The 11,252-nt window shown below is 50.5% G+C and overlaps 6 protein-coding genes across 6 annotated transcripts; 3 read left to right on the forward strand and 3 right to left on the reverse strand.

Moving 5' to 3' along the window:
• Positions 1 to 93: 93 nt before the first annotated feature.
• Positions 94 to 2,739, reverse strand: EMC9 (Emc9p; the record flags this gene model as incomplete). Its single annotated transcript, XM_024860482.1, has 1 exon — positions 94 to 2,739. The coding sequence occupies one exon, from the start codon at positions 2,737 to 2,739 to the stop codon at positions 94 to 96; it is 2,646 nt and encodes an 881-aa protein (XP_024711403.1).
• A 558-nt stretch (positions 2,740 to 3,297) lies between these two features.
• Positions 3,298 to 4,461, forward strand: PGA52 (Pga52p; the record flags this gene model as incomplete). The annotated part of the gene is made up of 1 exon (XM_024860483.1): positions 3,298 to 4,461. One exon carries the CDS (start codon positions 3,298 to 3,300, stop codon positions 4,459 to 4,461), a length of 1,164 nt encoding a protein of 387 aa, XP_024711404.1.
• A 166-nt stretch (positions 4,462 to 4,627) lies between these two features.
• C7M61_005174 (uncharacterized protein) lies at positions 4,628 to 5,272 on the reverse strand (the record flags this gene model as incomplete). The annotated part of the gene is made up of 1 exon (XM_024860484.1): positions 4,628 to 5,272. The coding sequence occupies one exon, from the start codon at positions 5,270 to 5,272 to the stop codon at positions 4,628 to 4,630; it is 645 nt and encodes a 214-aa protein (XP_024711405.1).
• A 190-nt stretch (positions 5,273 to 5,462) lies between these two features.
• C7M61_005175 (21S rRNA (uridine2791-2'-O) methyltransferase) lies at positions 5,463 to 6,170 on the reverse strand (the record flags this gene model as incomplete). Its single annotated transcript, XM_024860485.1, has 1 exon — positions 5,463 to 6,170. One exon carries the CDS (start codon positions 6,168 to 6,170, stop codon positions 5,463 to 5,465), a length of 708 nt encoding a protein of 235 aa, XP_024711406.1.
• A 131-nt stretch (positions 6,171 to 6,301) lies between these two features.
• On the forward strand, positions 6,302 to 8,104 carry MPP10 (rRNA-processing protein; the record flags this gene model as incomplete). The annotated part of the gene is made up of 1 exon (XM_024860486.1): positions 6,302 to 8,104. One exon carries the CDS (start codon positions 6,302 to 6,304, stop codon positions 8,102 to 8,104), a length of 1,803 nt encoding a protein of 600 aa, XP_024711407.1.
• A 1,282-nt stretch (positions 8,105 to 9,386) lies between these two features.
• C7M61_005177 (uncharacterized protein) lies at positions 9,387 to 10,532 on the forward strand (the record flags this gene model as incomplete). The annotated part of the gene is made up of 1 exon (XM_024860487.1): positions 9,387 to 10,532. The coding sequence occupies one exon, from the start codon at positions 9,387 to 9,389 to the stop codon at positions 10,530 to 10,532; it is 1,146 nt and encodes a 381-aa protein (XP_024711408.1).
• Between the last annotated feature and the right edge of the window lie 720 nt (positions 10,533 to 11,252).

Here is an 11,252-nt window from a genome sequence, read left to right on the forward strand (position 1 = left end):
GTTAGAGTCGGCGATTATACAGCATTTAACGTAATTTAGACAACGACCTACAGTTTCCTGATCTCTAACTTGGTTGACCTATGTAGCACTCTCTCAAGCTTGGTACTCTTCCAACTCCTGGCCAAGGTCCTCGATGGCTTGCTCCACCTTGGGAAGAATTGTGTCGAAACGCTCCTGAACACGTTTTTGTCTGCGCTGGTAACGAGTCAAAACGGCTTTCTTCATGCTCTTGACCTCCGCATTGAGCCGGGCAATCTCCTCCTTGCGTGACGAGATTTTGCCCTCCAACTTCTTGTGCTTCACGGAGACGTTGTTGCGTTCGTTCTCAACAGCACGAATTCCATTCTTGAGCTGTCCCGTGCTGTACTCGTGATCTTCGATGAACGCCTCCAAACTCCGAATTTGGTCAAGAGTGGCTTGCTCCTCGGCCTTCAAGTCGCCGTCGACGGTATCACTGCTTTCCTTCAAGCTGTGGAGCTGTTTGTTGAGCTCTTCGATCTCGTTCTCCAACTGAATCACGGAGTACTGAAGACCCTTGAGCTTTCCGCTTCCACGACCTTCAATGGGGGCTCTGCTGTGGACCTTGTCGACCCTGGCTTTCATGCTATCCACCTGCTTCTTGAGATCGGTGATACGCTTATTCTCATCCTTCCTCAGTTTTCTGAGGTTCCATCTGATCTCGTTGAGCTCATCAATGGCGGATGCGTGACAGTCCTCAAGTGTCTCAGTGGGAGAGGTCCTCGTGGAATGATCAAGAAAAGCTTGGTCTCTCGGGTCGGTGGTGCTAACAGTAACAGTGGCCAACGTGGAGTCCTCGAGCATACAGCGTATCTCATACTGGCTGAAAGGCTTGAGACTTTCGACTCTAATAAACTTCCGGTCTTTAGAAGCATTCATAATGGTGGTAACAAAAGGCCAATGGATGGAGTTCACTTGCACGGTAAAGTGGTCACAGGAGATGAGCGATGGATCATTCAATTCAAGAACAACCTCACGAGCACCAACTTTGCAAACAGACATGTGCTGATGCTCAACGGGACACTCAGGGGATTGTGATCCGCAGGATTTTCCACCAAAAAAGTTGGAGTTGACAAAGAAAACCTTGATGGCAGCGATCCATGACCACAATGGCTGAATGGAGGTGGTGAAATGACGGTCGACAATTGTTGTCGAAGGAGGACCGCCACTGCTGTTGGCACGTCTCCTTTCCACAAAGGTTCTATTCTGTTGCGCCTTAATACAGCCTGAAACCGCCTTCTTTGTGGGAGGGATGAGACAAAACACTTCGAAGTTCCTGGCACTGACAGTGCCATCAGGATGCAAATCAGCATCGGATTTGGCAATCTCCGGGTCCAACTCTATAGTTGTTAGCCCCGCTGGGACGGCCGCCTTTGGCTGGTCCACATTGATGATCATCATGGAATCATTGTGCTGAGGATTGGGGACTGGGCTGCTTTTGTCTCCACTCAAGGGAATGCTAGGGGTGAGCGAAGACAAGTGGTCTAAGTTCTTCGAGTAGTCTTTGAAGATGAAGAATCTCTCCAAGAAAGGAGATATGGTAAGGCTAATGACGTGTATGCAAAGCACAAGGTATGCGTAGTTGATGATTGTGCTGATTTCCTGGAGCACCAACGTAAGCGTTTGGAGGGAGTCTTCGTTGATGTTGAAGACCCTCACTGCCACGAAGATGATGATTTTGTCGAGAACACTGAGTCTGATGCCACTTCCTTTGCGGACACCCAAGCTGTAGTACCTGTCCTTGCGCTTGGAAAGGTAATTGTAGGTGACGATAAAAGGCGACTTTGTGAAGAAGATCTTGAGGTAGTCGGATGTGCTGGCACCTTCAGACGAAGACAAACCAAGATGCCACACGCCGCGGTAGAAGCGTGCTAGATCACCGGCAAGCTGGGGCACATTGAGGTGCTCGAGCCAGTGCCGAAACAAGGTGTCTGTCACGGTGACGGTGGCAAAACCCAAAAGGGAATTGATGAGGCTGGATTTCAGGTACCGGCTTTTATCGAGGACACCGGTGGTGCTCAGATGTGGGTTTGATGAGGATGTAGCGGTGGAAGTCTGGCCGTTCGACAGCATGGACACGTATGTAGCGGTGCCCACGGTGTAGGTTCCAACCAAGCGGCTGGCGACAATCAGCTTTGCCATGACCAGGAGGTAGTGGGTCCACAGGCGAGGCATGGTGGAATGGCAGAACAACAAAACCATGGAATTGATGGAGAAGAGCTGGAGAAACTCGCCCGCCACGGCTCTGTTGTAGCACCAGTGCCGCAGGCGACCGGAGGATCTTGAAAACGAAGGAATGATGCTTCCCAGGCGGTCCTCCACAAGCACAGAAAAGCGTGCTAGAAAGCGAGCAGCCAGACCTCGGAAGGTGCCCGACATGATGTATCCCAACAACAAAAGGCACGAAATGCCCTGGGGAAGAAGGAGAAACACGAAAATGAGAGCAGGCACGTCTTTCCACGTCACAGGAGGCAAAATCGACGTTTCATTGGGCGATGATGGGTACATCGGAAGTGCAACTGGAGAAGGCGATTTGTCCAGACCGTGGTGTTTTGGAGCTCCAGGTCTTCCCTGAGGCTTCGAAGACCTCTGACCGTGACCTTTGCCATTGTGCAGCCGTGAATGGACCTTGGATCCTGCTGTTCGTTCAGGAACCTGGTCGTTTCGTGCCGATGGCCCAAACGGTGGAGGCGATATGTAATCGGACGACCGTGCAGGCATTCGACCGGGTTTTGCGGATGAATAGGGAAATGTTGGGGGAAGGTGGGGGAGACGAATGGGTGGGTGGGGGCCGTGAATGTGGAGGTTTGTGGATCGGTGTAGAGTTGGTGATGGTAAGATTTTCTCAGTGAGGGAAGGTCGCGCGACCACTACGGCGTTTATGATCCGCGCACGACCTGTGGGGGTTGGCGTGGGGGTGGTAGAGAAAGGCGAGGTGGAAGAGCGATAGGGGAGGATTGATATCCATTTGAGAGTCAGCTTGAGGACTCAGGGGTGAGGGAATGAGGTGATGGTGATGGTGGGACCACCGACCTGCATACAAGCCCAGCCCACCCATCACTGCCGGATCTCTAAAATGTTCGCTTCTGTCAAGGTGACAGGTGCCGCGCCACATGCAGGAAAACAATAATAGCCGCCAGCACCGTGCTTAAACGTTTCCTGCAATCCCTCAAATCGGGACATATTGCACCGCCCCGACGGCATCAGGCTGCATCCCTCCGAGCCCGAGTATAAATAGCAGCACATTTCCCTCTTTTGATTCTTCTGATTATTTTCCCCATGCTTCTTTCTTCCCTCATCTTGCCTGCTTTGGTTTCCGCTGCAGCCACCCAGGCCCCCTCCACTGGTAATGAGAAGCTGAATACGCCTCAGGTGAATGCCATAAACTTCAGCAACTTGGGCTACACCGGCTACTACTACGATGTCGAGAAGTTGGACGATCTGGACAAATGCAACTGTAAGTTGCAGACGAGTTTCACCGTTTTCGAAGGCACCAATACTCCCTTAGATGAGGAGCTCTCGGTGCACTTCAGGGGTCCACTCAAACTCCACCAATTTGCATTCTACTCGGGCGACAGCTACGTCAAGGGCGAGTCGCTGGGTACGTTCACCAGAAAAGCATACTACTCCGCTCTGGACAATTCCGGCGAAAATGTGACTTTCTTGACCAATGCAGGCAAAGACTCCAACTGTCTTGGAAAGGCCTTGACATATGCCTCGTCAAACGGAACAGAAGAAGCAGACTCCGCCACGCTTTTAGCGGACGACACCTTGCTTCTTTCCGACCAGGAGTACCTGATCTTCAGCACGTCCAAGTGTGAGAAGCTGGGCACAAGCAAAGACTGTGGTGTCTACAGATCTGGCATCCCGGCATTCCACGGCTTTGGCGGAACCGTCAAGATGTTCTTGTTTGAGTTTGAGATGCCCACGGAACCCAACAAGAACAACTCCAACATCTTCTACGACATGCCTGCCATCTGGCTTCTCAATGCTAAGATCCCCAGAACCTCCCAGTACTCAAGCAACTCCAACTGCTCGTGCTGGAGCTCTGGATGTGGAGAATACGACATTTTCGAGGTGATGAACTCCACGGAATCCAACCACTTGTTCTCCACAATCCACGACTACCAGGGAACGGACAATATCAACTTGGGCATGGCTGCTGAGGGCCATTTCTACAGAGACTTGAACAACAAGATGCTTGGTGGTGTTGTTTTCGACAATAGCGGAAACGCCGTGTCTTTCTTGCTGAACTCCACCAGCATCGATTCGGAGATTGACGCTTCCACTTTGAACAAGTGGATTGACACTAATAGCGAGGTGGACGATAAGTTGCAGAGCGTCACGTTGAACACGAGCCAGAAGAAGTCTGAGGGTATCGTGCCATCGACGAATTTCATGGCTTGGTTGGTTTCTGCCTTCCTGGTTTTGATGTATATTTAGATTGGTCTCGCTGAGGCATAAAATGGTGCTGTGCACTGGTATAGAATTAAGGATTCGGTTTGACACCTGCTGTAATCGTGCGTAAGTGGCTGGTGAGACCCCACAGCCCCACGGGCTGTAAAGTGGGTATCTCGTACTCTATAAAGTTCCATGCCGTGATAAGGCTTCACCGTGAGGCTGTGGGGGCACAATCGCAGAACTGGGCATGTTTCAAGAGAAGCTGGCACAATTGCTGGTTTTCTTCATATGGAAGGTGCACTTCCTTGTCAACAAGTGGGCTGTACACATGTGGCGTGTCGTTTTCCCAATTTATAGGTCCATTACCCGGTAGAACCTTCATGCCTGGACCTTCACCGCCCTCCACGTTGTCCAAAAGCGGCCGTATCGCCTCCTCCAAAAGCCCACGGTAAACACCGATAAAGTCGTCGACCACACGTGTCTGACCAAGCAGTTTCTTGTCTCTTTGTCTGCGTTTGGAGGGTATCGGTAGAAACACTCTTTTCTGAGCAAATGCAATGTAGGACGCTCTGTTCAACACGTAGCTTGCGGGGTTCACCCCAAGCACCGGTTTCTCCAAAACAGGCACGATTTCGTATTTCCCGCCACGTTTCTCCACGATGGTTTGGACCATGTTGCCTAGAGGGAAGCGTTTTCCCAGAATGTCCATTCTTGTGGCGTCCAAAGCCCTGGCAAAGGGGTTGGATTTTAGAGTTTGGGGATTGTAGGCAGACGCGTCGTAGAGGTCAGCAGCATGGCGTTTTCTGGCTCCCCTGAGCCACTTGACTGGGTTAAGCAAGAGCCTGTGTTTCATAGGGAAGTATGGGGATTCGTTTGGAATTGCATGTGGCTATGTACAGATTGTGAAGGTGACCGATTGGATCGATCTGGATAATCGGTTTTGAATCGAATAAGTGGATGATCGGTTTTGGATCGAATTAGTGGATTGTTCGCCTGGTATCTGTGGATCGAGGTAGTACTTAGTAGCATTTCGCGATGTATCATCACGAGAATAACTCCTCCACAGATACCTCCCTCTTTTTCCTCAAACACACAAAGTACATTTCCCGCAGCTCTGCCCGGCACGCTGCAGGCTTGACTTTGTGGACCCTGGCGAAAACCTTCTCGAGCCGTTTCTGCAAGATCTGGTCCTCTTTCCCCGTGTAGAACTTCATCACAAGGCCTCCGTTCTTCTGGAGCATCTGCAGCGCTAGAAGCAAAACACCGTCACACAACTCCATGCTGGCAAAATGGTCGTTGTCACCAATCCCGCTGGTGTTTGTCATCATGTCGCTTAAAACGAGGTCCAAGGGTCCTCGAGGCTCGAAAAACGCCTGGATGCTGTTGTGGGTTGTTTTCAGGAAAATGTCGCCCTGAATGAACAGAGAACCTTCGGGCGGCTGGCAATGGATCAAATCTATGCCGAGGATGCTGGGCTGGACGCCTCGGGCTCTGCTTTTGTTCAAAGCAACCTGAGTCCAGGCTCCAGGCGCAAAGCCCAAATCGACGATATTCCGCGTGGATTTCCCAAAAAGACGAAACTTGGTGTCGAGCTCAAGAAGCTTATAGGCTGCTCGGGAGCGGTAGCCGTCTGTTTTGGACTTTTTGGCGTGGGGGTCCACCATCTGGCGTTGGACCCATCTGCGCAGGGAAGTGCCAGACTTCCAGCGGCAGAGGGTGAGGATTCTTGGAAATGGTGGTTTAAGGGGCATAAAAGAGCTATTCTGTGGATATTTCAATTCTTTAGTGTCTCCTTCTGTGTGTGTCCTCCTCCTCCTCTGGGGTACTGATAGGCCTGCACTGGTGCGATGCTCATCACTTTTTTCAACTACACCCACAAAGCATGGACTTACTAAAACAGCTAGCGGCGGACCCGCTGGCGATCATCGGGCTTTCCCGGGACGCCGGGTCGGTAGAGAAGCTCAACAGCGTCACCAAAACGCTTTTGGACCCGATCGCCAAGGACCACTCGGTGCTTGATGAGCTTTATGTGGAAGGCCTCGATGCCACCCAGGTGTACGGCCAGGCGAAGATGATACTTGGCGGGGTGGGCGAGGCGCTTTTGTTTGAGAAGCTTCCGGAGCTCAAGCACCGTTTTGGCCTGGAGCCGGAGGAGGATGATGAGGATGATGAGGGGGAGGTTGATGAGGAGGATGAGGAGGTTGATGATGAGGAAGTTGATGAGGAAGACGAAGATGATGATGCAAAAGAAGAGGAAGAAGAAGAGGAAGAAGACGAAGAAGAGGAAGAAGACGAAGAAGAGGAAAACGAGGATGAAGACCAGGTGGATGACGCCGCCTCAGGCCTGGACGCAGAAACCCTCGTGGAAGAACCAGCAAAGATCCAGAAAGACGCCTTCGGCCTCAACGACGACTTCTTCGACATCGACGACTTCAACAAGCAGATCGTGGAGCTCGAGGACGAGCCCGAGGACGACGAGCAGATCGATCTTTTCGACGACCTCAGCGACGAAGACAGCGACGAGGAGATGGACTTCTACGACGGCTTTTTCGACAAGCCCGGCCACGTCAGATCGAAGAAACAGCTTTTGCAGAACGAAGAAGACGAAGCGAGCGAGTTGGAGGAAGACGAATACGAAAACGCCGTCGACGGAGCCATGCTAGATCTCTTCCCGGACGAAGAGGAGCAGCCCAAGAAGAAGAGCCAGTCGACGTACGAAAAACAGCAGGAGAAGCTTCGAGCCGAAATCGCCAATCTAGAAGCCGAGCTTGTGGCCGAGAAGAAGTGGACGATGAAGGGAGAAGTCCGTTCAAAGGATAGACCCACGGATTCGCTTCTTGACGACGAGGAGGCTCCTTCGCTTGAGTTTGACCGCACGTCCAAGCCCGTGCCGGTCATCACGGACGACGTCACCGAGAGTATCGAGGACCTCATCAAGCGGAGAGTCAGAAACGACGAATTCGACGATCTCCCCAAAAGACTCATCACCGACGTGCTGAGGTTCTCCCAGCGGCAGAAAACGGACGTGTCCGAAGAAAAAAGCAGCAAGTCGTTGGCGGAAATCTACGAGGACGAGTACCACGGCGTGGATCCCGAACAAAAAATCTCCGACGAGGTGCAACAGGCCCACGACGAAATCACCGATCTCTTCACCAGCGTCAACTACAAGCTCGACTCCCTCTGTCTGGCACACTACATCCCCAAACCACACGAGTTCAAGACCATCGACATCAAGGTCACCGACGGCGCCGCTTCCATCAACATGGAGGACGCCCAGCCATTGCATGTTTCTAACGAAACCACCCTTGCTCCACAGGAAGTATACAAGATTGGAGACGACAAGCCCAAGGCCAACGGTGCTCAGGGCGTGAAGGAGGTGCAGTTGAAGAGCGGATTGTCCTACTCCAAGGACGAGCTCAGCACAGAGGACAAGCAGAGATTGAGGAGGTCCAAGAAGAGAGCCAAGTCGAAGCACATGAAGGAGGTCAACGAGGCCAGAGAGCAGCGGAACAAGCAGAATCCCGACGGAGGCGACAAGAAGAGACAGAAGGTGGGCGATGCTTTGGGCGATTTGGCCAAGGCGAAGAATGTCACTGTGATTGACAAGAAGGGCCAGATGAGAGACGCCAAGGGACAATTGAAGAAGAACAAGGGCCCACAGACGGGTTCGGATTTCAGGTTGTAGGTAATGAAGGACATGCGTTGGTGAGGTTGTAGGGATTGATGTGTTGGAGAAATGATTGTGGAAGAAGTAGGATGGAGGGATACTATGGGTAGTGAGGTTGTTTCCCGATGAAATGGTTTAGGTTAAGCGTTGGTGAGAAGAAGTTGTGATCTCCAGATGGAGGTCTCTGATGCTGGCTACTTTGTGATCAATTTAAGAGTGAACAATTCGTGCAAAGGCTTCTTAATGTCTGATTGGGATATAAACTTGCATTCCACTGAATCACAGATATCGTGAACCTCAAACGATAAGCAGCTTGAAAGGACGACATGAGCTCGACTAAGGAATTAAAATTCGTCAGATTTCCAAAACTCGTAGGACATCAATTGTATTTTTCAAAGTCTCACATTCTCCACCGGTCTCTCTAAGCCATCCTTTGCAGCCACCCCGATCTAATGAATATCCAGACTTTTTTCAAGTCGAAAAAGTGTAACATACTTCGAATTGCCCTTTCTTCAATGCACAAACCACCATCAAAGCCCTTGAAGCTTAAGACAATTAACTTATGGCTTAGTCTGGTGTTCCCTCGTCGATGCACTATCAAACTTTGACAGCTGCAAGCCACAACGAGAAAGCTTATATCAGAAAAGAAACGGGAAAATAAACAAAAAAAGCAAATACCGTCAAAGGAAGAAAATGGTTAAATCCAAAATCACCGTCTATTGGCCCGCTCCAACGGAACCCCAAATACACCATTCAGACCCACCTTGCCTATCCTGTCCACCTGCCTTATCGCGCTGGATCTCCAGTAAATCTGCGGTGCAGCCTGGCAACCAAAATCAAGGAAGTGCCATGAATTCACAATGGCAGATTTCAAATCCTTGTCATTTTTCAAAAATTTCTTCAATTTTTAAAAATCGATTTCATTTTTCAGGACCGTATTTCCCCATTCGGAAAGACTCCTCTCAGGAAGATGAAATGTCCAATGCCGCCGCTGCAGCAACGCTAATTTCGCATCTTCCCCAGACAGGCTGACACAATTATCTCCGATTTCCACGAGCATCGAGGCACCACGGCTGCAACTCGCCAATTTGCAGAAAGAAGAGGAAAAAAAAGCAAAAAAGAAGAAGAAAATGTGAAACTGCTCGAATTTACTCAATCAACAAATTCAACTCAATCAACTCAATCGAACACCCACCCATAAAAATCCTAGTGCGTACCCCAGACTCGAGACTCCCCTCCCGGAGTTATTCCTCGCGCCCCACACATATATAAACCACCGATTCCCCTTCAATTTCTCACCATGTTTTCCGCACCTTTGCTCTTTAGATTCATTACTACTCCTTGGGTGGTGCTCCGTATCGTCGTCCAGTTCTACACCACAGGCATGGCGCTCCAGGCGGATCCAGAGGAATTCGGCACGTCTCTTGTGAAGAACATCCAGATTGCCGTGATTTCCCATGTCGCCAGAGGCTTCAACCAAAAAGACCCCTGGGTCATGAAATACCCGATGAACCCGTTCTACAAGGCGTACGAGCGCCAGGGCGGGCTGGGGATGCCCCATTTCGGTGAGCCTGTCAAGGACGATTCGAGATTGACATGGGTGGTCCGCCCTGAAGGAGCCAAAAAGGCCCTCCTTTTCTTCCACGGCGGCGGCTACCTCGTGCCCATGATCAAGGCCCAGTTCGTGGGCATCATGGCCGTGTGGTACGCGCTCGACCCGGAGAAACGCCAGAACTTGGCCATTGCCAACTTGGACTACCTGATCTTGCACCACAACAAACTCTACCCCACCCAGATCTGGGAGGCCCACAAGGCGTACCGCGAGTTGGTCAACCAGGGCTACGAGGTGCTGCTTATCGGCGACTCGGCCGGCGCCAACTTGAGTTTGGCATTGGCGCGTTTCTGGTCGTACCCTGAGGCTGCCAAAGCTCAATTCTCGAGATTTACCCAGTTTGAGTGGAATTTCCTGCCGCTCCCAGCTCCCCGCCATCTTTTGCTTATCGGCCCGTGGCTCGAGCCCTACCACGACCCCAAACCGTACCCAGGCGTGGACTACGAGGGTGATCTTGGCGGCGACAATGGCAGAACCGGGCTCTTGTACATTAATGGCGAGAAGCCAGAGTCTGTCGGGCCCTGGGTGGACTTCTACAGAACCAACTATAAGGAGCACTGGGCAAAGGTGCCTGCTTTCAACGGCGAGGGCAGCACGCTTATGCTTTACGGAGAGCGTGAGATCTTCCGTTTGGCCCAGGAGGAGTTTGGCGAAAAGAATGGAAAGCACAATTTCTCGCTGTTCATGCAGAAGGGTGCTGTTCACGACTCGATGTTCTATGTTGAGCCATTGGACTTGATGCTGCACAGGGGTCAGTTGGAGATGGTGGCCGGGCGGCACAGAAGAAAGTTTTCTTTCAAGCACACGGCCGAATTTCTCGAGACGTATATTTGAGGACGATATAGATATGAATGGATGGAGGTGTACAGATTCGCCAGAAAAGGGCGGTAGCGCCTGAAAAGACTATTAATGTGATTGTAAGAGGGAGAGCCACTTCATGGATTGACAAAGTAACATAAATTTACAATAATCAATGCGAGGGAGTCTTGCGTCCTAAAGTTGTGGATTTGAAGTAACGATCGAACTACGTCTCCGTTTTGATAAACCTTCAAGGATTGAAAAACCTGGCTACAAGGCATTCACCACATTTCCCTCATTAGTTTAAATTCAACACTTCCGAATACGAAACATCTCCATACATTCCAATTCCGTTCGTACTCACTTTGACCTATTGAATTCCTCAGACGCCTTATTCTCAGGGTCGATTACCATCATAAAAGAAGTATATCATCATAAAAAGGGTATATCTAAATTGCTCACTTCACCTTATTCGCCTAAGGTTTTGTCAAATCCATTTTAAAGTGAAAATAAACTTCCTTTTTGCTATCACCAAGATATCAAAATAGAGACCTCATTCACCATGGTCCACCCTGATTGCATTTTCATTGTTACTAGCACCTCCAGCCTGACGCGAACAGCCCAGGTCACCCCAACGCTCCATTGTTCACCAATGACCCATGAACAATCAGCTTTAAAACAGAAAGGAACAAAAGAAGGAAATATCGGACAAAAAAAAAAAAAAAAAAAAAAAAACAAAAAAAACCCACGCCCCCC

This window comes from Candidozyma pseudohaemuli (assembly GCF_003013735.1).
Source record: "Candidozyma pseudohaemuli strain B12108 chromosome Unknown scaffold00022, whole genome shotgun sequence".
NCBI lineage: Eukaryota > Fungi > Ascomycota > Pichiomycetes > Serinales > Metschnikowiaceae > Candidozyma > Candidozyma pseudohaemuli.